We start from the raw sequence: 27,984 nt of genomic DNA, 5'->3' as shown, positions 1-27,984 counted from the left end.
CCACATTGTCCACCCTTTTACCTCCTGGTTTCCTATTCGTGACTGTTGACACCACCTCTCCATACACCAACATCCCTCATTCTATTGAACACTACCTCTCCCAATGTCCTTCAGATTCGAAATCCACTACCTCATTCGTCTTACACCTTACTAACTTGATTGTAACCCACAACTACTATTTGAAGGGAAAGTGTGTAAACAAATCCACGGCACAGCCATTGCATCCTCGTATGCCAACCTTTTTATGGGCTATCTAGAGGAGACCTTCTAGCCTCACAAAACACCAAACCCCTAGTCTAGTTCAACTTCATTGATGAGATCTTCATGATCTCAACCCAAGGCCAAGACATCCTATCTTCATTCCTTCACAACCTCAACATCTTATCTTCCATCTGCTTCACATCGTCCTCCTCAACCCAGCATGCCATCTAGATGTTGACCTCCAGCTCTCTGATGGCTCCAGCCGCACCTCTGTCCACATTAAACCCACCAATTATTTTCAGTTAATGCCCAAATTTTAGTTTTTGGAGGGTCTCCCCATTGAGTCTGTATTAAGCAGAACTTACTTCCTTGTAGTAGAGATCTGCACAACTCCATGTTAGGTGCTTTTTCTTCTGACGCTGCAAAACTTATTCTTCTTGACCGTGTAGGTAATGTAAATTTCATTTATCGGATTACTTCTACACAGGGTGGTCCTTTGATATTGACCGGGCCAAATATCTCACGAAATAAGCATCAAACAAAAAAACTACAAAGAACGAAACTCGTCTAGCTTGAAGGGGGAAACCAGATGGCACTATGGTTGGCCCGCTAGATGGTGCTGCCATAGGTCAAATGGATATCAACTGTGTTTTTTTAATAGGCACCCCAATTTTTTATTGCATATTTGTGTAGTACGTAAAGAAATATGAATGTTTTAGTTGGACCACATTTTTGCTTTGTGATAGATGGCGCTTTAATAGTCACAAACGTATAAGTTCGTGGTATCACGTAACATTCCGCCAGTGCGGACGGTATTTGCTTCGTGATACATTGCCTGTGTTAAAATGGACCGTTTACCAATTGCGGAAAAGGTCGATATCGTGTTGATGTATGGCTATTGTGATAAAATGCCCAACGGGCGTGTGCTATGTATGCTGCTCGGTATCCTGGATGACATCATCCAAGTGTCTGGACCGTTCGCCAGATAGTTACGTTATTTAAGGAAACAGGAAGTGTTCAGCCACATGTGAAATGTCGACCACGACCTGCAACAAATGATGATGCCCAAGTAGGTGTTTTAGGTGCTGTCGCTGCTAATCTGCACATCGGTAGCAGACAAATTGCGCGAGAATGGGGAATCTCAAAAACGTCAGTGTTGAGAATGCTACATCAACATTGATTGCACACGTACCATATTTCTATGCGTCAGGAATTGTGTTGCGACGACTTTGAACGTCATGTACAGTTCTGCCACTGCGCACAAGAGAAATTATGGGATGATGACGGATTTTTTGCACGTGTTCTATTTAGCGACGAAGCGATAATGTAAAACGGCTTAATATGCACTATTGGGCAACGGAAAATCCACGACGGCTGCGACAAATGGAACATCAGTGACCTTGGCAGGTTAATGTATGGTGCGGCATTATGGGAGGAAGAATAATTGGCCCCCCTTTTATCGATGGCAATCTAAATGGTTCAATGTATGCTGATTTCTTACGTAATGTTCTACCGATGTTACTGCAAGATGTTTCACTGCATGACAGAATGGCACTGTACTTCCAACATGATGGATGTCCGACACACAACTCGCGTGCAGTTGAAGCTGTATTGAATAGCATATTTCTTGACAGGTGGATTGGTCGTCAAAGCACCATACAATGGCCCGCGCGTTCACCGGATCTGATGTCCCCGGATTTCTTTCTGTGGGGACAGTTGAAGGATGTTTGCTATCGTGATCCACCGACAACACCTGACAACATGTGTCAGCGCATTGTCAGTGCATGTGCGAACATTACGGAAGGCGAACTACTCGCTTTGTAGAGGAATGTCGCTACACATATTGCCAAATGCATTGAGGTTGACAGACATCATTTTGAGCATTTATTGCATTAATGTGGTATTTACAGGTAATCACGCTTTAACAGCATGCATTCTCAGAAATGATAAGTTCACAAAGGTACATGTATCACATTGGAACAACCGAAATAAAATGTTCAGACGTACCTACGTTCTGTATTTTAATTTAAAAAAACCTATCTGTTACCAACTGTTCGTCTAAAATTGTAAGCCATGTGTTTGTGTCTATTACGGCGCCATCTATCACAAAGTGAAAAAAGTGGTCCAACTAAAACATTTATAATTATAATTATTGCTGTGAAGAATTTGGGGCATGAGAAGCTGCACCAGTAATCCACTCAGTCACACAGTGGTGTGTTGCGCACACACGAGACCAATGATGCAATGCAACTCAGATGTCAGATGATGTGTGGTTTGGAAGGCTGTGAAAAAAATAGAAAAGATGGGAAAAAAATTGACAGTGAGTAGAACAATGCTTTAGAGAGTAATAACAAAGGAAAATATTACATGGTTGTAGGATGGAAAGGAGCTGTTACGCAAAATCAAAGAGCGGAAATTCCAGATTGGACTATCTATAATTACGAATAGAGTAGATTGCTACTCACTTTTTAAATTCTCTAACCTATTCAGCTGATTAAGGGATCAAATATTTCACACCATGACCCATACACTGCCAGTTTTGTTTCTTGTGACAACAACATCCTCTTTTTTGCATAACTCTGATATTTGTATCAGACAGAGCTCAACCATTACAGTTGGTAGAAGTGTTTGTAACTTTACATAAATGCTTAATTTGAAGTATTGGATAAAAACAGCAGCTGAAAAGTACAGGAGGAGGAACAGTGGCATTTTTCAAAGTAGTTGTTTTTCTCATAACATAAATATATAGAGTAATTACCATAATTAGTAGTATGAGTAGATTAGCACTAGTTATAAATTTTTGTTAGTACATGTTATTGAAACTGCTAGCAATGACTCCTTCTGCATGTTATAAATTAACTTTAAACAATGGAAAATCCAGGATGGAATGTTAACGTTATTATGAGAAGGAAAGTGCCACTCACCATACAGCGGAGATGCTGAGTCAAAGATAGCCACAGCAAAAAGACTCCTCCAGAACCTCAACAACTTCTCCCCCATTTGCTTCACCTGATCCTACTCAACACAACAAGCCACCTTCCTAGATGTTGACTCCACCTCAAAGATGGCTACATCAGTACCTCTGTCCTTGTCAAACGTACTAACCACCAGCAATACCTCCACATAGACAGCTGCCAACCATTCCATTCCAAGCAGTCCCTTCTGTACAGCCTAGCCACCCATGATCATCGCATGTGCAGTGATGAGCAGTCCCTCTCGAAATATACCATGGGTCTCACTGAAGCCTTAACTGACCGTAATTATCCTCCCAACCTTGTACAAAAGAAAATCTCCCGTGCCTTATCTTTCCAGTCTCCCACCACCTCCCAACGTCCCACCATCTGGCCGCAGAGGAGCATTCCCCTTGTAATTCAGTACTACCCAGGACTGGAGCAGCTGAATTACATTCTCCGCCAGCATTTCGTTGTCCATCCTTACCCAACCCTTGCTCCCAATCCCTTACCTCAAGGCTGATACACCTGTAGACCAAGATGCAAGACCTGTCCCATACATCCTCCCACCACCACCTACTCCAGTCCAGTCACTAACATCACCTAGCCCATCAACGACAGGAATACCTGTGAAACCAGTCATGTGGTCTACAAGCTAATCTGCAACCACTGTGCTGCATTCTATGTGGGCATGACAACCAACAAGCTGTCTGTCCACATGAATGGCCATCGACAAATTGTGGCCAAGAAACAAGTGGACCACCCTCTTGCTTAACACGCTGCCAAATGTGATATCCTTCATTTCAATGACTGCTTCACAGTGTGTGCCATGTGGAATCTTCCCACTGACACCAGCTTTTCTGAATTGCACGGGTGGGAACTTTCCCTGCAATACATTCTACGTTTCTGTAACCCTCCTGGCCTCAATCTTCATTAGTCACTGTCCTCACCCATCCAGCCCCTTCCCTGTCCCTATTTCAGCACTATACAGCCTCATTCCACCACAACCACCCAGTCTACTTATGTCTTTCATTTCTGCTACTTCCCTCCCCCCTCCCCACCTCTCCTCTGCCCTCTGTCTAACATGCAGCACTTAATTGTCCACAATCCCCACCATTCTATCCCTTCACCCCCCCCCCCACCCCACCCCGGCCACCTCCTTACCCCCACCCAGTCTCCACTCCCATCATGCACTGGTGCTGCCGCTCGCAATGTGATTTCAGTTGCCTGAGACTGCAGTGGTGTGTGTGTGTGTGTGTGTGTGTGTGTGTGTGTGTGTGTTGATGATGAAGGCCAGTGGCCAAAACCTTTAATTGTTTTTTCACTGAAGTTGAAGTCATATCATTATCTGAATAGTGGCTGTGCAAGAGAAGCCTACAGTAGTGTCTTATTTATTCAGAGATACGAGAAATCAGCAGCTTCATTAGCCTTGTATGGAACAAACTTTTAGCCATCTCATCTAAATAAAATACAAAATAAATTACTATATTGCATGGTTATGAATTTCTGAATATAATGTTCTTCTTGTGAGTATGAATTTGTGCTGCACTTCAGTATGGATGGAGCCAACAGCTGAAGAGCTACATAACTCAGTTTTGGCAACTTAAAAATTCCAGCTGACACCTATTGACTTTTAAGTCCAACACAGATTGTCAGCTCAGTGATGAAGTGACCATTTGTCTTCATCATTTAGTGCCCAGTTGACCAGACTAGCAAATAAACTGAGAATATTGACTGACATATTTTGCCTACCCACAGACTGGCAAAAATTAGCAAGCACTTTCGTTCAGATGCATATTTGGCCATGTGTCAAATACTTAGCACTTGTTTTATTACTGCTGAAGAGTTACATAAAATGAAGTTCGCCATACACAGAACTTGATAGCAAATATAGTTGCACTTTGAAGTGGTTTTCCTCCTAATGAAATACAGCCATTTCTGAGTTGACAATTCAGCATTTCATTTTGAAAAACCAAGCACAATATCTTAAAACTTTGAAAGAAAATTAAAATTTTGCAGAAAGCTACTCAATTGTTGCTCATATTTCTGTGTGATGTTTTCATAGGGTAAGCAGTCAAGCTACTGTACACCTCATTGTAATTTGTGTGTCCGAAAATACTCAAATGCTGTAAATAATAATAATAATAATAAAACATTTTGTGTATTGTGGGTACAGCATAACAGCTGTTCAATATTTTTGTGACAGTTTGGAGAACTTCTCAAAACTGAAGGTGATGTAATTACAGAAAATTTTGTACTGTAGTGATGAATCTGCTGCCCTGTACAAACAATTTAAAAGTCATATATATTTGTGTTACATCACCATGATTTAGATATAAAGACTGAACTGTATTTCTTTACAGCCAGCCATGGTAAGTCTGTATGTGACAGGTTTTGAGCAACTGTCAAATGATAGGCTGTGAAGGTTAGCTTGCAGCGCTTTAAAGAAACCAAAATTTTAATACAGTGTAATTCACTCACATTTTTCCACCAAAATTCTACAACAATCAAATTCACACTTGTTTAAAATACTCTGATAGGATCAGCTAAAATGGGGCAAGCAGAAAAGTTTTCTTCCGTATCTAGCAGTTACTAGAACAAGAGAAAATTGCAAGTGCATTCCAATTGATTTGCAAAGGATTCCAGAAAAACAACAATCTGGAGACTTGATGTCATATGTTGCCACAGCATTGAATTCAGTAGGAAATACCTCAATTGGAAGATTCAGCTTTCCAGTTTGGCCAGTATGTTCTCTACATTTACAACTGGTGGCTAGATTGGTAACGTTTGTGAAATTTCATTCAAAGAACATTATGTTCTGTTTATTTTTGTGGATCTTTGTAATCCTTCATGTATGTGTTACTCTCCTCTCAGGGGGGCTACTTGGCTCCCAAAGAAAAGCAGCTAGTTCCTGATTCATCCCCTCTGAGGTACCATTACACTTTCCAAGATGTTTCATTCAAACGTTTGATGCAAAATTTCTACTGTTGTGACATTGATAAGTGGTAACTTCGTAGACTAAATTCCAGATTGACGCTCATTAGGCAATCCACTTGAAGTGTGGTAATGTTGGCTAAGCAGGCCACTGTGAAGCCTGGGAATCTCTTCAAGGAAATTGCGGTAAGCCAAGGAACCTTGAAAAAGTGCCCCACATGTGGCCGGTTTCGCCCTTTGGTGATGGGGATATCATTTCCTTTAAAGTGATAGGCACAAAAGCCACAATGAACCAACACTATTTAACCCATTAGCTTCCAGTTTAGTTTTTATTAACATATATTCATAATTTTTGGAAAACTATCCTGGAAATGCAATTTATGGAAATATGAGGAAATTTTGTTCATTTAGGGCCTAAATGTGAAATTTTGGGCCGTCTTCATTTGAGAACACTTGAGTGCTTGGCTGTTGTTTTATCCTCACACTGCATATTGGAAAAATGACAAAGGATAAGGAAATAATAAACTCATAACATCCCAGAATTATTATTTATTTTACAATAACTCAAATTCACAGAAGCTTTAACCCAAAACCTTTCCAGAACCAAAATTTAGTGAACACCTAATATGATATTTGGGAAAGCATTACATACAGAGTGTAACATTACACTTCCCACAATGTGTTCTAGGCTTTCCTTTACAGTTCTCAAATTGGTATCTTATTTGCATTTCTCACTTCTGGATGACACACAGTTCCTACTCGTATTGTATGTCTGGTACATGAGTTCTGAGAGATGAGTTTTGTTGGTCTTCCCTTAGTTGACCTCATTTCAAGACCTTTCTTCAGGTATATTCTTGCAGCCTGTTTTGTGATCTACAATCCTTGTAAAAACGCACCAGTACCACATTTTACCATTAACTGCAATTGTATGTTTGTCTATTAGCCAATCATGAAGACTGATGCCTCCAATGAAATTCTTGTATGTGTTCAGTGCACGTGGTTGTGGAACACTAAGCTTTTCTTTCATGGTGAATTCCAAGGTTGGACTTCAACAGTAGGGAGCAGGGTGTCAAAGTTGGTTGCTAGTGAAACACACGTTAGCATTCAATTTTGTTACCAAAATTTCCTTCTCGCTATCAAATCTGATCTCAGAATATCACAACCCTTGTTTTTCTATTACTTTGTCTAGTGATAGGGGCATTTCCTTGTTCTGTTTTCTCATATGGTTCCACATGCACGGAATCCTAGCTTAGTTGGATGAGCAGATTGCGACTAGTAAAGTAATTGCAAAATATACATTATGACTGTTCGGTTTGTCAATAATGGACAACATTTTCAAAAAACTTTGGAATCCAGTTGCAGATCCTCATTGTCATCCATCTGATCGTTCCCACAGTATAGTAAGAAGTTGTTGCGGTAACCATGTGTACCACAAAAGGCCCATAGTTTGTATCCAAAGTGCATGGGCTTAAGGCTGATAAACTGCTATATAAAGTGATGTCCATATTATCTCTCAATCATCTCATCAGTTGCTACATTTTCCTGAAAGACTCTCCATCTTTGATAACTCTGAACCAGAGCCTCTCTCTGCTGATGGTTTCATTTTGAAAGATTTTGTTTTTATTGGCCTTTTCATTCTTATTGAAACATAATACAGATTACAGTTAAGATACCTCTTACAACTCATTGCATCTGTCACTATTTGAATACCAAGATGATCATCCTCAGACCAATTATCTCTTTTCACTGGATAATTTGTGATAGCCAGTGAAGATCAGGAACCCAACAAATACAAAATCCCCAAACCACCTTCCCTACCCTCTGGCTCCTACCCTTGTAACCGCCCCCGGTGTAAAACCTGTCCCATGCACCTCTCAATACCACCTACTCCAGTCCCGTAACCCGGAAGGTGTACACGATCAAAGGCAGAGCCACGTGTGAAAGCACCCACGTGATTTACCAACTGACCTGCCTACACTGTGAAGCTTTCTATGTGGGAATGACCAGTAACTAACTGTCCATTCGCATGAACGGACACAAGCAGACAGTGTTTGTTGGTAATGAGGATCACCCTGTGGCTAAACATGCCTTGGTGCACGGCCAGCACATCTTGGCACAGTGTTACACCGTCCGGGTTATCTGGATACTTCCCACTAACACCAACCTATCAGAACTCCGGAGATGGGAACTTGCCCTTCAATATAACCTCTCTTCCCATTACCCACCAGGCCTCAACCTCCGCTAGTTTCAAGTTGCCGCTGCTCATACCTCACCTGTCATTCAACAACACCTTTGCCTCTGTACTTCCACCTCGACTGACATCTCTGCCCAAACTCTTTGCCTTTACACATGTCTGCTTGTGTCTGTATATGTGCGGATGGATGTGTGTGTGTGTGTGTGTGTGTGTGTGTGTGTGTGTGTGTGTGTGTGTGTGTGTGGGCGCGCGCGCGCGCAAGTGTATACCTGTCCCTTTTTCCCCCTAAGGTAAGTCTTTCCGCTCCCGGGATTGTAATGACTCCTTACCCTCTCCCTTAAAACCCACATCCTTTTGTCTTTCCCTCTCCTTCCCTCTTTCCTGATGAAGCAACTGTGGGTTGCGAAAGCTTGAATTTTGTGTCTGTGTTTGTGTTTGTTAGTGTCTCTATCAACATACCAACACTTTCGTTTGGTAAGTTACATCATCTTTGTTTTTAGATATATTTTTCCCACGTGGAATGTTTCCCTCTATTATTTTATGTCATTTACATAGGTATTTCCTAATGGCTCACCTTAAATATCTTGTTATCGATCCTCTCATCTACTTATGGAGGTAGAGTTTCCATATCTGCTGCTTCTATTGCTTCAGAAGATAGGTATTCTATTACCTCTTCAACAGTTTTAAAATTTTGGCGAGCCATGATAAATAAATCTGAAAAGTTTGGAAAATGTAACATTTACCACGGAAGTGCAAGAGGGCAGCATGTTTTCACACACTTGAACGCAAAATGCAGTAAAGTGTTTTGGCCTTCACTAGTACCAAACACTATTACATTATGCAGCAGCCAGAAAATGACAATCGCTGTACCTTAGACGCAGCCACACCAATAAAAATAGAAATAACCACCATGCTCTGCAAAAACACCCAACTCTTCTTAACAGTCTTGAACTGAATAACTGTAACAGAGAAATAACAACAGTGACCATTGTTGGTTTGAAGTAGCACACATTGTCATAGTAATGGAAAAACTGACTCCCCAGCCAAAGACAGTGTGCGGTGATGGGTTAATGATTGAAGAGAACTTTAGGATCAGCACCTAATCCATGCTTATAAAGGACTTGGACGAGCTTATCAAATATTTAAGGTATAGTGTATAAAAGTGTACTTTTCCATGTTGCTTAAAAATTTCAGTGTTTGTTCAGCAAGGAACAAGAGGATTTCTCTTGCCATCAAAGTGTATTTTACAATTGTGAAACAGCAATATGCCAAATAATTAACAGCTGCATTTCTTCAGCTATGAAATTTTGCATGAAAATACATATTAACTTGGGCGCACATAAAAAATTATAGGATCTTCTAGAGTAAAACTTGTTCTTTGTAATTAATGCTGAACAAACTTCATGGAAGTGAGCTTTCCAAAATATAAGAGTTCAAAGTTATCACCTCTGAATAAATTTTCAAGTGCCAAGATTGCTAAAATCAGCGTTCTGCAGACAAAAACCCTTTCCCTATTTCTGAAAAGTTACATTGTGTTCCTAGTTGTACTATGAGTGAGTGCTGAATTCTAACTTGTTTGTTGTTTTTTTCTGTCCGTGATAGTTATGAGAAATCTCAATTTTATTTTTTTCTGTATGTTTTTTATGTAGTGCAGTTCACATTAACTGAAACTTGACAGACAAATCAGCTTTTTTATGATATTATTAAGTTCATCACTTTAAGGTAGGTTGGAATCTGACATATAACATAGCACTCTTAGTATATTTGCTTTGTACCATTTATTTCACATGAGCAGTTACAGAAAAGTGACAAATAATGAGTCACCATATAGCAATGCACGTCACTTTTTTCTGTTCTGTTAATAATTGTTCTTCTCTTGAATGATATTCCAGCAGTAATCTACTAACAAAAAAGATGCCCACTTCCCTTCATAATGCTGGTCTATAGTAGAAATGACTTTATAGAATCTTTCTCCATGTTCATATGACATGTCACTACAACTCTCTGTGAAATAGTCCAGATGGGAGTCAATCCATCACGTACCTTCAGATACATATTGCGCCACAGATCTTGATGTACCCTGATCATGTCATTCACCATTGCTGTGTTGTTGGTAGCTTATCTTCTTCCAAGGAAGTTTTCTAGTACCATCTTGAAAGTCTCTCTCTCTCTCTCTCTCTCTCTCTCTCTCTCTCTCTCTCTCTCTCTCTCTCTCTCTCTCCATCTACGTCTACATCCATACTCCGCAAGCCACCTGACGATGTGTGGCGGAGGGTACCTTGAGTACCTCTATCAATTCTCCCCTCTATTCCAGTCTCGTATTGTCCGTGGAAAGAAAGATTGTCAGTATGCCTTTGTGTGGGCTCTAATCTCTCTGATTTTATCCTCACGGTCTCTTCGCGAGATATACGTAGGAGGGAGCAATATACTGCTTGACTCTTCGGTGAAGGTATGTTCTCGAAACTTTAACAAAAGCCCGTACCGAGCTACTGAGCGTCTCTCCTGCAGAGTCTTCCACTGGAGTTTATCTATCATCTCCGTAACGCTTTCGCGATTACTAAATGATCCTGTAAAGAAGCGCGCTGCTCTCTGTTGGATCTTCTCTATCTCTTCTATCATCCCTATCTGGCACAGATCCCCCGCCGCTGAGCAGTATTCAAGCAGTGGGCGAACAAGTGTACTGTAACCTACTTCCTTTGTTTTCGGATTGCATTTCCTTAGGATTCTTCCAATGAATCTCAGTCTGGCATCTGCTTTACCGATGTTCACCTTTATATGATCATTCCATTTTAAATGACTCCTAATGCCTACTCCCAGATCATTTATGGAATTAACTGCTTCCAGTTGCTGACCTGCTATATTGTAGCTAAATGATCTTTCTTTCTGTGTATTCGCAGCACATTACACTTGTCTACATTGAGATTCAATTGCCATTTCCTGCACCATGCGTCAATTCGTTGCAGGTTCTCCTGCATTTCAGTACAATTTTCCATTGTTACAACCTCTCGATATACTACAGCATCATCCGCAAAAAGCCTCAGTGAACATCCGATGTTATCCACAAGGTCATTTATATACATTATGAATAGCAACAGTCCTACGACACTCCCCTGCGGCACACCTGAAATCACTCTTACTTCGGAACACTTCTCTCCATTGACAATGACATGCTCTCTCTCTCTCTCTCTCTCTCTCTCTCTCTCTCTCTCTCTCTCTCTCTCTCTCTCCCCCCCCCCCCTCCCTCCCTCCCTCCCCTGCTGAACATGCTTCAAAATTTGCATATTTCTGCAGCTCCTTGATTTGTGGGCCCACAAATACAGCTTCCTTTATTCTTGCAGCTGAAAGAGGGGCGAATGTGTAAGCTAGATATGCAAATCCACTGCCTGTTGGATCCATGGTCCTTTCAGATCGTTTCATTAGATCAAGTGTGGTGTGAAGTGATGAAAGTAGTATATCTTCAGGATCTACCAGACTTTCACTTTGCACATTCTTTTCGCCCACTTACAACTTCCGCTTAGGACATTTCCTTTTCACATAGTGAGAATGTGTGTCATGACCATTTATAATTCTCTTTAGTCAAGGAGGTTGTAAGAAACTGGAACAGAGGGCATTTTATTTCTATTGTGGAGCAAAACCCCCATTAGACCAGTTTTCAATACATCTCTGAAATGTCTCCACACCTGTGAACAGTAGGTGAAGTTCAGCCAGCACCTTCATTAGGCCAGCAACGTCATTGCAAAGCATCAGTGCTTTTTCGGTTACGAAACAAGAAATAAAGCACGTTTTCTGTGTCTAATCTCACTGATTTTAGTACTTTGCTAGAGTAGATTATACACACATACTCTCAAACCAAGCAGGTGCACCTTTTGTGTACTTAGTTGGAGATCACACACTAAATCATTTAAATCTGCTTGTGTTAGTAAAAGTGGCAATGTCTCACTTTTGCAGTGATATAGAGGATATCTGTTGCAGTACACGCAATTTCTTCAGCACTGCTTACGTCATCGCAACTCTGAATTTGATCTGGAGCCATTGAAGGTACTGGAAGGCTGTCAAAATGCTACACTGTCATTTCCACTGAAGGTAGATCTGGATAAACAATGTGCGTCTTCGATTTTTTGTTAGATAGAAATAACAGTGAGTAACTTGGTCCTTTGGCTCCCTCCCTACCGTGGACACAGCAAACATCGCCATGTTTTCTTCACCTTTCCACTGTCGAATTAGTTTGCCGTAGCATTTAGCACTACAGAAATGTGATGTCCATTCCTTATCTTGGTGTCCTGCCTCTATTCCAAAGTAATGTTTATTTCTTTATGACTGCTGAAATTTTCTTCCTATTTCTGACATAGATGGACTTCCCACAGATGTTAACAGTAGTTGTCTGGCTTATATTGATATTTCCAAAGACATGGCATCTTCTGAAAATTTAAAAATACCTTTTTAATACTACACCTGTATTATTTTAGTATTAGATAATTAGAGCAACACTGGTGTGTAAAAACAACCAAAGTAAATCAGTTTAAATACAGAATGTTGTAAGTTCAACTGTGCTCGGAAATATGGTGGATCAGTTACTTTTCAGCCAATACACACACTTGTTAAGAATGACACTAATTATGGTCAACACCACCATAGTAACATCGCTGCACCTGCCCCTAAGATACGTGAAGCTTTACAGCTTTCTCTGCAATCAGGTGATGCCCTCTTAGCTTATGAGCGACTGCAGGTGTCTTCACTACAGATGTTTGGCAGGGAGTGATCAGCTGACGTCTGCCTTGCTTCCCACCTGTTGTCGAACAAGAAATTGTCACTACTGTTTCCGGCAACATGCATATTTCTCGCTATAACGTCCCTGTGCTTGCCACAAACTGTAAATATGTACACATTACAAAAAAAGTATCCCTGACGATGAAATTATGTTTCCAGATTGAATTTCCCATGATCAGTTTGTTTAGAATTGTGCATTTTGATATCAGAAGTACAACCCTTGTTTAACAATGTCATTTATTCATAAAGCTGATCAGTTCCAGCAGTTCTCTGTTGCCATCTTCGGATCTGCAAAAGATGTGACCGAAAATGCAAGGATACAGCAACTGACATAACAACACACACAATTATATCCAAGATTTGCAATGCATGGAATAGCAACATGCTTATGCTTACATCATTACACCACCTTCTCCTTCAGTACAATAAATTGAGCTATACAGTGTGTGTCCATGTTGGTATCATGAGCTATATTAGAATACAGCATGTAAGTTTTTAAAAAAAATAACAGTTGTGCACATACATGTTGTTGTGCCAATTGCAGTGCTCGCATTCATCACCACTTTACAATTGAGACATCCCAGCATTGTTAGTGATATGTAAGTACGTCACATGGCACAGTTTAATACAAATTGATATTATCATTTCACCTCAGATTAAGGCATTGATCTACTATTCCATATAATTACATATGTCAATTCATATAAGTCAGTTAGTAAACTAAATTTAAAAAAAAAAAAACTGCCTTTAAAATCATGTGCAACATTCATAAAACATAATTTATACATACTTTTTATATTATCATAGAAAATTTTTAAAAAACATTTTATAAAAATTCTTAATAATTGTGTAATGATGTAAACATTGAGATGTTGCTATGTCTCATTTTCAAATCTTGGATATAATCATGTGTGCTGTATCCTAGCATTTCTTCTAGCCCACTTCTGCAGTTTCCAAGATGGTGACAGAGCATTGTTGAAACTGGTTATCTATATGAATAAATTATTTTAGCAATCTTTACAGTTGAAAATTTGTTCAGTGTTCATAATACTGCAGATCGCCCTGACACAGTTGATGGCAGAAGTGTATAGGTTCAAAGTTGCCTAAATATCAAGGAACAATATTATGAAAAGGAAAGTTGCTGCTCACCATATAGCAGAGATGCTGAGTCACAGATAGGCACAATTACAGCAATTTTCCATTGTTTAAATATCAAGGAAGAATTTTCTGGAGTAAACTTTGCCTCCAGTTATCCCAAGAACAATCCACTCTTGAAAGCTAAATTTTACGTATTCTGCAGAGAAACTAATAGAAAGTAAAAACCCAAAAAGACAGCTTTCTGTGACATTTGCTTCAAGAAATAATTGTACCTGAACTTTGAATTTTTTGTTTCAGTGAAATTTCTTAAGTGAATACTATACCAAAACTTAAAACTGTACCATCCAAAGTATTGTACTAATACATTAACTCTTAATAATGGAGTTCAACTATTCAGTGAAAGTCATCACCTAAAAAAATGATGAAAACTGTTGCATTACCATTGCAAAATTTTAGCAGCCCTGTATTAAAATGCTTCGAAAGCTCGAGTATTAAATATTGAGCTCCAAGAATTTGTGGAATTATTTATAACATGTAAAGGCATCTTCTTAATGCCAATTTTGAACAGAATTGTAGATGATGGGGGGGGGGGGGGGGGGGTGTTTTCCAAATTTGGACTACTCGACATGGAAAAACCATATGTAAATTTAGATGTCAAAAGTATGGAGAAACTGCCTACAAGTTGAATGGTAGTAAATACCCTGTACAGTCCAATTTTTCTACTCACTGCACTCTCCCCAAGTCTTATTTATGGCACAATGATGGAAACATGTCAGACATCATCCAGCATCGGAGCTGTAACAGAAAATCGTGATGTCAGACATAGTCCAACAGTGGATCCGAAAGGTTTAATAAATTTCTACGGAGTTCCTTCAGCGCTTTGGAGAGTTTGGTTCAAAATTTATAGATCATTTTCAGAGGACCCAGTGTGTGTCCACCTGTATTAACAATACAGGTCAGATGAGTATTCTCTGAACTTCATCAAAAAATTTCTGCCCCTCTGAGTGAAGTAATTATCCCTACAATCAATTTTATAGATGTCCATTTCTGAAAACTTCCTCACTTTGCTTCCTATATTACCTTGTACAAGTCCACTCACCTCTATGTTGTATGAAACTGCACTTTAACTTTTGCATCTGTAAAACTTCTAACAGTGCACTCACATTTTGGACCATTGTGTATTAGAGAAATAGGTTTGTCATTATTCAGAAGTTCTTTCAATGCCTTGCAGTTCCCCCCTTTTCTTTTCTGTTTTAAGCAACCTGCAGAAATATATGTAATTCCCATTCTGAAGCACTTTAATTTAGATATAGTTTGATACACCTATGGATCAAGGATCTAAATAGGTTTTTTATGTTCTTTTGTGTGTCGGTGCATGTTGGTTTAAGATGGCTGTCAGTCATAAGCTTGTTATTGCTGCATTGAATAGTAAGATCCAAAAACTTAATGCTCATTTCTTTTTCAAATTCCACCATATATTTAACTTTTGGGTGAACCCCATTAAGTTTTTTTAACAACTTCGTTAATATTATATCCCATCCCCCTCCCCCTTGAGTCTGTTTTAACTGTTACCTCCATTCTTCAGACTAACTGATATGAGAATCACCCCTTACACTGTGCCACAAGATATCCAGGACCAGAGCTTGTGATTTCAGTTACACTATTCAGTACACCAATGCAGTCTGAGCTGGGAATAGGTAGCAGACATGTCACTGGTTCCCATCATGTAGTGCAACATTGTCCACATTTGTGAAATATTTGTGGTGGAAATGTGAATACTTGGAATGGTAGCCACGTATGAACCTACATTGTGGGAGGGGATGGTGTGTTCTTTCTGTTGCAACTGGCTATGGCTAATTGTGTGTCAATTACAGATCCAAAGTTATGGGAATTTGATCCAGAATTCCCCCTCCCCCTCACTGTGCCCCCCCCCCCCCCCTGCTCCCACTCTCGCCCCCGCCCCTGTCCAACCTCTGGCACTACTATACATATGCATAAAATGCTAAGTTTCAATGTAATCGAGAATTTGTGAACCCCCTCTGAATGGCATTGCAAAAGTTTGGAGGTAGACAAGGGCTTATCACTTCCAATATGACAGTGCCTGGTAGACTGCTGTATGTGGTGCTTAAAGAGACCTTTGGCTAGGTGACAGCTTCAGTTGTGGGATCACACATTGTGCCGCTCGTGTTGCATTTGCAGTGGTGGTGATACTTTGACTGACCTCAACCCATCCAGTTGCTGCTCTACTAAAGTCATAATGAATCAGATGACACCCTCTACCTGCCCTTCAGTGTTTTTATTAACTGTATGGAGCAGTGTCACTCTTGAATTGAGTGTCTCCATGTCCAACAAAGTGCTGAGGGCACACCCTTTAGACTGGCTGTGAGAGATTGTCCCAGACCTGTGAGCTGTGAGCTCCTGTAGCAGTGGTGTGTGTACTCTTGAAAACAGCTGCTTTTCAGTGCATTTCATCAGTAACTCCCCATAGAAACACTACTGTGCAAATGAGGCACGTAGAAATCTCACTGTTCTCTAGCAGTAGTCATTTCTTTCTTCCTTTCAGCCTATGGCACTTCACAAAGTGGCTCTTTTTGTGCATTTGTTTCTGGTATGTCTTCTGGCTGTTTGCATTTTGTCAGGCCTGCATGTACTGTCACATTAATCCAACCCCCTTTTGCCGGTATGGCAGATTAAAATAGTGTCCAGGGCTAGGACTTTGCCTTTCGTGGGCAAGTGCTCTGCTGCCAGAGTTATCCGAGCTTGTCACTTGACTTACCCTGACAGCTTTAATTCCACCAATACCTCATCTCCTACCTTCTAAGTTTCATACAAGTTCTGCATAACTTACCTGCGAAAGGCAAAGGTTCTGTGTTTGAGTCGCATACTGGCAGACAGTTTTTATCTGCCGAGAAGTTTCACATCAGCACACTGTCAGTTGCAGAGTGAAAAATTCATTCTGGCAATGTCGCCCAGGCTGTAGCTAAGCCGTGTCTCTGAAGAATGCTTCTTTTCAGGAGCACTAGTTCCACAAGCTACACAAGGGAATTTTTGTGGGGTTTGGAATTAGGAGATGAGGTGCTGGTGACAGTAAGTGTGTGTGGGAAAGGGTTGGGAGTCGTGTTAGAGTAGCTCAGACGGCAGACCACTTGGCAAAGGTCCTGCATTCGAGTCCCAGCCCGGCACACAGTTTTAATCTTCCAGGAAGTTTTGTGTGGGTGTACCCTTTGTATCGATGTGAAAAATTCACTGGAAGCACTTACATGCTATGTAAACAACAGAAAGTTGTTTATATATGGTAGGAAAGTTCACTTTTTTTTCAGAAATGTGTCCTGTCAGTGCTGTTCTCCATTTTTTAGGAAGAGAATTCTGTTTGCAGGTCCATAGCTGTTAAAGCATTTGTTTTGGAAAGGGAAGTTCCAGAGCGCATGAGAATGGGGCTGCAACCCCAAATCTAGTCTTGAAAAAATTAAATGTAAATAAAGTAAAACAAAGTGTATCTGTGAACCTCTGTTTCCAAACAGAAGTCTCGGTGATTGACCTGTCAAGTGTTACCAATTCTTTTAATTCCTAGGGTGCTTATCTAGAATCATTTTCATTCCTATATCTGGCCTCATTGCAGGTGAAACGTGTGCTTCCATCTTGGTTGGCTAATCCTTCAGTTGTTTCTGTTAACTTGAAAGAACTTCACACAACGGTCGATGATATTGGCGGATTGGATGAGGATATTGTTGCCGAGATGAAAGAAAATCATATTACACACCTATTTCCTGGTTGGTACTAATGTTTGTACACATTTAGTTGAGTGTAATTTTATGTACACGCATACATATTAAGAATTATTATAAATTATGAATATATAAATTGTGGTTACTTATTTCACTAACATAAAAAATTAATACTTTTCAGTTCAAGCACAGGTTATTCCATGGCTGCTTTCATCTGCCAACAAGCCTTCAATGTACTGGCCCAGTGACATATGCGTGTCAGCCCCGACAGGGAGTGGGAAGACACTGGCATTTGTTCTTCCCATTGTGCAGGTGAGTAGGTATACAGATATATACTTCTGAGTTTCTACATTTCTCCATAGTTTTCCCTTGTATAAAAAAAATTACTACTATTTTTGGATCCAGCATTTTCATTTTATATAAAAAATTAATACCATACTGGGAGCAGCATTAGTGGCCGCTGGAGGAGTAAATTAGAAGAATATTTCTTGAGCCTTTTGTACAAGGCCACCCGCCCGTCCCCCTCCACCACTTACTTTCTTGTGCTGGTCCTCAGTGCTCAGTGGACCATGAGCCACACTGACACTGCTGCATCCTACCAATTCTGTAGCGGTGTTGATGAGTAGGCAAAGAAATCTGAAGAGAGTAACAGTCATTTTTTGCATTTTCGAAATAATTTTAATGAAGGTTATGACAAAATGTATCATTAATGTACATATTTCTATTTTTTATTTCAGTTTAACTTGAGAAGCATAAATATTTAAACTTTCATCAGTTCTGTTTATCTGTTTTAACTTCAGTACAATGCATAAAATATCGGTTCTCTGCTTCCCGTTGTTAATATCTACTGAGATGTCAATACAGGCAGTGTTCACCCTGCAACATCTTGGGCATGAGTTTATAAATTGTTAGAAAGAGAGAAGGAATAGGTTTAACAAGTCCAGTGTAAAAGAAGGAACAATAACAGCTAAAGTACATTTTAATTATTTTATTCGGAAGAACTATTGGATAGACTGGAGAGACTGCACATTTATAAAGGTATTGATATTTGCAAGCTTCCAGAGCCAGTGGCTCCTTCTTCTGGCAGAAGGGTTGAAGGGGAAGAAAATGGGGTGAAGAAAGAGGACTGGTGAGGTTTAGGAAATGAAGAGAGTTCAGAAAAGTTGCCTAGAACTGCAGATCAGAGTGAAGTCGCATTCCAATGGTTCTGCATATGCACTCATAAGTTTGTTTGTTTGTTCCAGTTGGATCTTTCAAACGGTAATTGCCCTTCAGATACTGCCAGATGTCCTCCTGGTATGACTTTGGCTGAGTCAAGGCTCATCCACATAAATAATTTTGTTATTCCAACAGAAACTAGTAATAGTAATATTAAGTGGCTTTAGGAAGATAATGTAATCACAGTTTTGAAACCATGCCTGGAAGGAACTCAGGTTACTATTGACCTCTGTACTCAGTGTTTTATAAATTACTGGATAGGCGAATTCTGTTTGCATCCAAGAGACTATTGATAAAATAATCGCAATCGAACAAGATGGTTACAGAATAAGTCAGTTGCTAGGATCAGAAACACACACTGATGGAATCAATTTGAGAGAGGCCTCAAATCAGCTCAGCTTTCAGCCTGTGACACTATAAGAGAAGATTTCTACATCTACATTTATACTCCGCAAGCCACCCAACGGTGTGTGGCGGAGGGCACTTTACGTGCCACTGTCATTACCTCCCTTTCCTGTTCCAGTCGCGTATGGTTCGCGGGAAGAACGACTGTCTGAAAGCCTCCATGCGCGCTCTAATCTCTCTAATTTTACATTCGTGATCACCTCGGGAGGTATAAGTAGGGGGAAGCAATATATTCGATACCTCATCCAGAAATGCACCCTCTCGAAACCTGGCGAGCAAGCTACACCGCGATGCAGAGCGCCTCTCTTGCAGAGTCTACCACTTGAGTTTGTTAAACATCTCCGTAACGCTATCACGGTTACCAAATAACCCTGTGACGAAACGCGCCGCTCTTCTTTGGATCTTCTCTATCTCCTCCGTCAACCCGATCTGGTACGGATCCCACACTGATGAGCAATACTCAAGTATAGGTCGAACGAGTGTTTTGTAAGCCACCTTCTTTGTTGATGGACTACGTTTTCTAAGGACTCTCCCAATGAATCTCAACCTGGTACCCCCCTTACCAACAATTAATTTTATATGATCATTCCACTTCAAATCGTTCCGCACGCATACTCCCAGATATTTTACAGAAGTAACTGCTACCAGTGTTTGTTCCGCTATCATATAATAATACAGTAAAGGATCCTTCTTTCTATGTATTCGCAATACATTACATTTGTGTATGTTAAGGGTCAGTTGCCACTCCCTGCACCAAGTGCCTATCCGCTGCAGATCTTCCTGCATCTCGCTAAAATTTTCTAATGCTGCAACTTCTCTGTATACTACAGCATCATCCACGAAAAGTCGCATGGGACTTCCGACACTATCTACTAGGTCATTTAAATACGAGGGCCGTTCAGAAAGTAACCTCCGGTTGATTTAAAAAAATACACCAAGTTAAATAAAAATATTTTAATATATACATCTTACAACTACATCTTTGCACTATTTTTCTACATAGTCTCCATAGCGATTGAGGCACTTATCGTATCTCTTCACAAGCTTTGAAATTCCTTCTGCATAAAAATCACCCGCTTGTGCCTGGAGCCAGCCTGTGACCGCATCTTTGAGCTCTTCATCGTCATCAAACCGCTGTGACCCGAGCCATTTCTTCAAATGCATGAAGAGGTGATAATCACTTGGCGCCAGGTCTGGGCTGTAAGGTGGATGGTTGATACCGTCCCACTTGAAGGACTCAAGAAGGGCCGTTGTTCTGCGAGCAGAGTGAGGACGGGCGTTATCGTGCAAAAAAACGATACCGGAAGTCAGCATACCACGGCGTTTGTTCTGTATAGCCCGTCGTAACTTTTTTATTGTTTCACAGTACACGTCTTGATTAATGGTCGTACCACGTTCCATGAATTCCACCAACAACACCCCTTTGGCATCCCAAAACACCGTTACCATCAGTTTTCTGGCAGAAAAATCTTGCGAGGCTTTTCTTGGTTTGGTAGGCGAATTTGAATGTGCCCACATCTTTGATTGTTCTTTTGTCTCAGGGTTCACGTACTTAATCCAGGTTTCGTTGCCGGTCACGATTCTGTTTAACAATGGTTCTCCTTCGTCCTCATAACGTGACAGAAAGTCTAATGCAGAGGCCATTCTTTGAGTTTTGTGGTGGTTGGTAAGAATTTTGGGCACCCATCGTGCACAGAACTTACGGTAACCCAATCTTGCTGTCACTATCTCGTACAAGAGAGTCTTACAAATCTGTGGAAAACCAGTAGACAACTCCGACATTGAGAAACGTTGATCTTCACGAACTTTTGCATCAACTGTCTGAACGAGTTCGTCAGTCACCAATGATGGTCTACCACTCCTCTCTTCATCATGAACGTTTTCTCGTCCACTTTTAAATAAACGTACCCATTCACGGACAACTCCTTCACTCATAACTCTTGGTCCGTACACGGCACAAAGCTCACGATGAATAGCTGCTGCAGAATATCCTTTGGCTGTAAAAAACCTTATGACAGCACGCACTTCACATTTGGCGGGGTTTTCTATTGCAGCACACATTTCAAACTGCCACAAAAACTAAACTAGCGCAGGTACGACGTTCACTCAACCATGGCTTGATGCCGACTGACCTGTTGAGTGCGTGAACGCACAGATGGCGTCGCTACTCCCCCCACAACCCGCACTGTGACCAATCGGAGGTTACTTTCTGAACCGCCCTCGTATATTGTGAAAAGCAATGATCCCATAACACTCCCCTGTGGCATGCCAGAGGTTATTTTAACGTCTGTAGACGTCTCTCCATTGATAACAACATGCTGTGTTCTGTTTGCTAAAAACTCTTCAATCCAGCCACACAGCTGGTCTGATATTCCGTAGGCTCTTACTTTGTTTATCAGGCGGAACTGTATCGAACGCCTTCCGGAAGTCAAGAAAAATAGCATCTACCTGGGAGCCTGTATCTAATATTTTCTGGGTCTCATGAACAAATAAAGCGAGTTGGGTCTCACAAGATCGCTGTTTCCGGAATCCATGTTGATTCCTACATAGTAGATTCTGGGTTTCCAAAAACGGCATGATACTCGAGCAAGAAACATGTTCTAAAATTCTACAACAGATCGATGTCAGAGATAGGTCTATAGTTTTCCGCGTATGCTCGACGACCCCTCTTGAAGACTGGGACTACCTGTGCTCTTTTCCAATCATTTGGAACCTTCCGTTCCTCTAGAGATTTGCGGTACACGGCTGTTAGAAGGGGGGCAAGTTCTTTCGCGTACTCTGTGTAGAATCGAATTGGTATCCCGTCAGGTCCAGTGGACTTTCCTCTGTTGAGTGATTCCAGTTGCTTTTCTATTCCTTGGACACTTGTTTCGATGTCAGCCATTTTTTTGTCTGTGCGAGGATTTAGAGAAGGAACTGCAGTGCGGTCTTCCTCTGTGAAACAGCTTTGGAAAAAGGTGTTTAGTATTTCAGCTTTACGCGTGTCATCCTCTGTTTCAATGCCATCACCATCCCGGAGTGTCTGGATATGCTGTTTCGAGCCACTTACTGATTTAACGTAAGACCAGAACTTCCTAGGATTTTCTGTCAAGTCGGTACATAGAATTTTACTTTCGAATTCACTGAACGCTTCACGCATAGCCCTCCTTACGCTGACTTTGACATTGTTTAGCTTCTGTTTGTCTGAGACGTTTTGGCTGTGTTTAAACTTAGAGTGAAGCTCTCTTTGCTTTCGCAGTAGTTTCCTAACTTTGTTGTTGTACCACGGTGGGTTTTTCCCATCCCTCACAGTTTTACTCGGCACGTACCTGTCTAAAACGCATTTTACGATTGCCTTGAACTTTTTCCATAAACACTCAACATTGTCAGTGTCGGAACAGAAATTTTCGTTTTGATCTGTTTGTACTGAAGTCAGTTGTAATTCCATGTCAAGCTAGCAGTTCTACTCAACAGCATTTCTGTGAATGGAAAAGCTAGCAGGTGGAGGACCCTGAACAATATTATGCCCCAAGAGGCAGTTCTGACTCCCATTGTGTTTAATTTGCATGTATGTGGCATACCAGCTATTAACTCCAAGAAAATCAGTTTCACACCTGATTGGACATTAAGATGACAGAACAAAGATATTACTCATTCTAGGAGTACACTCTCAAGTGACCTTGCCACACTGAATTTAGTACTGTGCTAATTGGTACTGTAGCCAAAGCCAAGTAAACTTGAGGTTGCAATGTTTCATCTTGATAATAAAGAGGCACACATGATATTACAATTTTTATTTGATGCGATTAAAGTTTCCCATAACTACTTTGATAAATGTGTCATCTACTCCACAAAATATCCAGAAACAAAGGGGCGACAAAAAAGCTGCAATTTTCCTTTTCTTAAAATGCATAGAATAAGAAATTGAAGCTACACTTTCAGAAGATCAGCTTGGATTCGGGAAAAACGGGGTAACCAGAGAAGCAATACTCCTAAAATGATCCGAACTACATTTATAGCTTTTATGTGCATAGAAAAGACTTGGATAATGTCAAATGGAACAAATCATTTGTGGTTTTAAGAAAGCAGGAATAGGCTATGAATATTGAAGAATAATATGGAACCTTATCAAAAAAGAGACAGTTATTATTGATGGAAAGACAAACAAAATTATGCATTTTCAAGTATTATGTTTAACCTATGTACTAAATGGGCTCTTAAAAGCATCAGGAAAGATCCACAGACATGTGTACAATATATTGTCAAACAATAGATATCTTAAAATATACTTATTATATAGCTGTCCTAGCTGAAAGTACAAAATCTTGAAGCCATGTTAATAAAAATGGATAAATAAGTCAATAAGAAAAATTATGACTCGTGATAAAGAAGAACAAGCTGAAGTCCAAATTTTTTATCTAAGCAACAACCTACTTGAGCAAGTTTACTCATTTACATATTTAGTAAGGAAGATCAATAGGGATGGACAGAGCAATGCAGAAGTCAAAAGCAAAAACTTACTTCAACAAGAAGATGAAGTAGATCTTAAAATTCACCAGCGTCAAAACAAGAAAACATAATATGTTTTCACAGTCATAAAATGCCACACTCAAAACATACGCTGTGGCATGTTTTGAGTGTGGCATATTATGACTGTGAAACCTGGACCCTGCTGACTGAGCAAGAGAAGAAACTAAATTCTTTTGAGCTGCATGTGCTCAGAATAAACTTGTCTCTCGTGGTTACAGACAAAGAGATCATTAAAAGACTGACTGGGAAGTGTGTGGAAATCAGTTGCCCAGAGAGGAGTGCAACTTATTGACCATATGATGAGACGCAATGGAATCCTGAACACAGTAATAAAAGGGCATGTTAATGGGAAGAGATCTAAAGGAAGACAGCGACTAAGATACATAGACCAAATTATGAAAGACATTGGATGCAAGGTGTACAAAGAAATGAAGATTACATTGGTAGATGTGAAGAGTGAAGATCTGCTGCTAACAAATCCTTGGACTGTGCAGAAGGTGATTCAGGTGCCGAATATTGAGCCCATATGTGGGAAAGCAGTGCACATGCAAATAAGATGGATGTACGTCTTCTGAAAGAGGACAATTACTATCACCATCAGATCAACTGCAATTCAGCAGATACCAGTTTTATTCCATATCAGTTCTCTGGATGTCTGAAGAAATGCTGGTAAGTTGCAAATTTTTAATAAGACAAGAGTACCTTAAGACCTCACTCAGTTCCTAGTAGTGTTTTCCAGAACTCAGCAGCTATGCACCTGAAGTCATTGTAAATGACCATTGGTGGATCACAGGTATCTTCAGTGTCATCAAGAAGGGGAAAGTGCACTGGAATGAACACACATGCCACAACACCCATCTCATTCTCAACCCAATTAAGAAGATTGCAGGGTTTGATCTTTCCCATTGTATGTGACCGAGACTTGACTGCATCCCGACAGGACGAGGTAGATCTTGAAGAGATGGATTTTTATGGAAATGCTGTGCATGACTGTGGTGTGGAGGAAGAGGCAATAAGTCTGTGGAAAAACTGCTTAGTCTACACATGTAAAGGCGACCTGAAATACTTGAAAGAAGTTATACCAAGTGCTGCTATCAAGTTGTAAAATTTAAACATTCATGTGAATATTTTTCTTGACACAGCAAACCATAGACATTTTCGTAGCAAGAACTACTTCAGCTGTGCGACCAAGTACACCCACATATTAGATGAAAGTAACGTGCATTGTCATCTCACATTGGAAGCACTATCGCGATGGCTTGTTATTGACAACATTAAATTTATTGAAGATACGAAAGCGAAATAAGGGACAGTGCTAATGGAAAAGTGATAGACTGTGAAAACAAAATGTTAAAGTTGAGGAAGTTGTGTGCAAATTATAAAAGGAGGAACACAGTGTTGAGTGGAGTAGGATTCAGATACCCGCTCAAAGAAAAAAGGAGGTCAGTCCACACAACAATAAAGTACAAATAAATTAGTTAGCAATTTCTGCAGTATTATGAGCAATATGAAGAAATACAAATGTACAAATTTTATTACACAGATCTGGACTTCAAGGCTAGTGCAGAGACTGAGGAGGGAAAAAAGATTATAGCTGTAGGATTTGATTTTAAAACATGCTACATTAAACAAGTTGTCATGTGCAAATAAGGTGACATAGTTTCAGAAAAGGCATAGCACACTGAAATTTTCCAAAAAGAAAAAAGGGCATAAGAATTAAAGTAGCCATTGTTTTATTCAGATGAACTAAAAATTATGCTGTGACACTGTGGATAAATGTTGACAAGATAGTTAGAACATAGGGAGATGGTATTAGCAGTGGAATTCGAGGCTTCTGACAGCACACACTCTTCGTGAGACCAAGACATGTTTCTCTACTTTCCTGTGTGAAACTTGCTCTCAATGAACTGAGAGTTACTTACGAGTATGTCTTTAGATACATGGAGAACACCTATCATCAGGTAGGTGAAAATTTTAGTTTTGCTGCAAGAACCCCTTTGTTAAGCATAACAAGATACATTGTCAGGTGAAATGAAATTTTAAATTTACCAAAACAAAAACTGGATGTAAGACTGTACCAGCTCAATTATATCACTGAATGATAAGTTGGCCTCCTCTAGGCATTACATCATACACTTCAAAGAAACATTTGTAGAAAGATTTCTGGGCTGCTTCACCCGTGCACTTCAGGTGAGAACATATCTTCCAACCTCTTCCCAACAGCCTTAGTAAATCGCATTTTAAGCATGTTCCTTATAATTTTTGCACGTAAACATTCCGAGTGGTTATGATCGAACTGACTGTTCTGAGTGCTGCAGTGAAAGCCTTATACATTGCAAGACACTGAAACATTGTGGGTATGCTCATGAATCATTGTGCTCGCTATGTATGCTGAAAAAACTAATAGTTCTACTTTCTACCACCAGGTGAAAGTATGGTATAGTAAGCAGTCAGATTGTGGTGTTGCTGCAGGAAAAGGGTAGGAATGATCAAACACATGGTAATAGTGGTTCTGGCATGTTTTTTAGAACATGGTCACAAGTTACAACACGTGTTCAGTACGGTTTTCTGACTGAGCAACATGCTGCATCCGAAACGGGGCATGGTCGATAGTTGCTCACAAATTGTCCGGTGTAATCAGAGCGATATGTCGTCATATGTTGTCCTTCAGATCGGGAAGAGTCTGCGCTTATCCCTGATAGACATGATATTTCAGATATCCCCACAGCCAGAAGTCACACGAATATTGGTCGGCGTGTCTGGAAGGCCACAAATTCTTTAAATTGCCTTGAGATGATGCAGTTGTTACTAAAAGTTTCTCAAAGCAAGCCTTTCACCTGGCATGTGACATGTGGTGTCACCTCATCTTCCTTGAAAATAGTGGTGTGGACATAGTTGTGTTATTGCAAAGCTGGAATCAAGTTTTGTATAAGGAGGGTCTTATAATGTGCGATGTCACTTACACCTAACACGCACATGAGGCATCAACTCCTTGAAGAAAACAGACTGAGAATGAAGGAGCTTGTGAAACCACACCACACAGTGCAGTGGGTGTTCAAGCACAACATGTGGTGGAGTAGAACCCCATATTCGATAGTTCTGGGCATTCGTGGCATCGTGTGGAGTAAAATGTGCCTCGTTCATCCAGAGAATGTTCTCTGGCCACACTTCATCCATTTCCATATGTGCCAAAAAACAAAGTACAAAGTCACGGCCTTGTAATTTATCTCAGGGCTTCATTTGGTGCACATTCAGAATCGTGTAGTGATAACAATGTAAAATGTGCCGCAAGATCTTTCGAATTGTAAATAATAGATTTCAGCTATCAGTCATCCTTCAGAATTTTTATTGGCAGATCTAGATTTTGAAAGCTGAAATCTAGATCTGCCAATAAAAATTTCAAAGGACGACTGATGGCTGAAATCTATTATTTACAAATCAAAATAACAGTCGCTGCGTGCAACAGCCTCTGAATGGAGGGTAACCTGATGAATCTTTTGAATCGTTGTCCAGGGGAGAAACAGTTACTGGAACAGCTCGAGTACTTGCTGCAGATTTTGAGGCTACTTCATCAATAACTGCCCAGGGAAAGCAGGGAACAGCCACCTCTCTCTCGCTGCAGCACCACCTAGTTTCATCTGTTTCTTCAGATTTCTTGATCATATTTCTGTAGCCCATTTGTTGACACGGGGCCTCTTTGCAGCTGTTTCTGTCAGCAATATTCCCGAATGCAGTGCTGCTAATTCTGCCATTCTGATAAAACAACTTTACAAATAGTGAATGGTCTTTCTTCCCAGTGGCCGTTACATTTGGTGCAGACAATTTCTTCTTCTTAATAGCCACTGCATTTGGTACATACGTCAACCTTCTTAACCCTTTACATCAACAGTCACTTCACAAATGAAATCAGCACGTCACCAAATGACAAACAGCATACTCCGCGAGTGCACCAACTAATAAATGTACCTACAATGTTTTAGCA

At 40.3% G+C, this 27,984-nt stretch overlaps 1 protein-coding gene across 1 annotated transcript in view; it reads left to right on the top strand.

The window, feature by feature from the left end:
- LOC124612687 (ATP-dependent RNA helicase DDX51) overlaps positions 1 to 27,984 on the top strand; it is a 153,140-nt gene that overhangs the window by 19,980 nt on the left and 105,176 nt on the right. The window contains exons 3-4 of the mRNA XM_047141022.1: positions 17,765 to 17,915; positions 18,052 to 18,182. Coding sequence (XP_046996978.1) covers positions 17,765 to 17,915; positions 18,052 to 18,182 — 282 coding nt within the window. The remainder of the gene's footprint in view (positions 1 to 17,764; positions 17,916 to 18,051; positions 18,183 to 27,984) is intronic.

This window comes from Schistocerca americana, chromosome 4 (assembly GCF_021461395.2).
Source record: "Schistocerca americana isolate TAMUIC-IGC-003095 chromosome 4, iqSchAmer2.1, whole genome shotgun sequence".
Classification (NCBI taxonomy): domain Eukaryota; kingdom Metazoa; phylum Arthropoda; class Insecta; order Orthoptera; family Acrididae; genus Schistocerca; species Schistocerca americana.
This window is presented reverse-complemented; position numbering and strand designations above follow the sequence as displayed.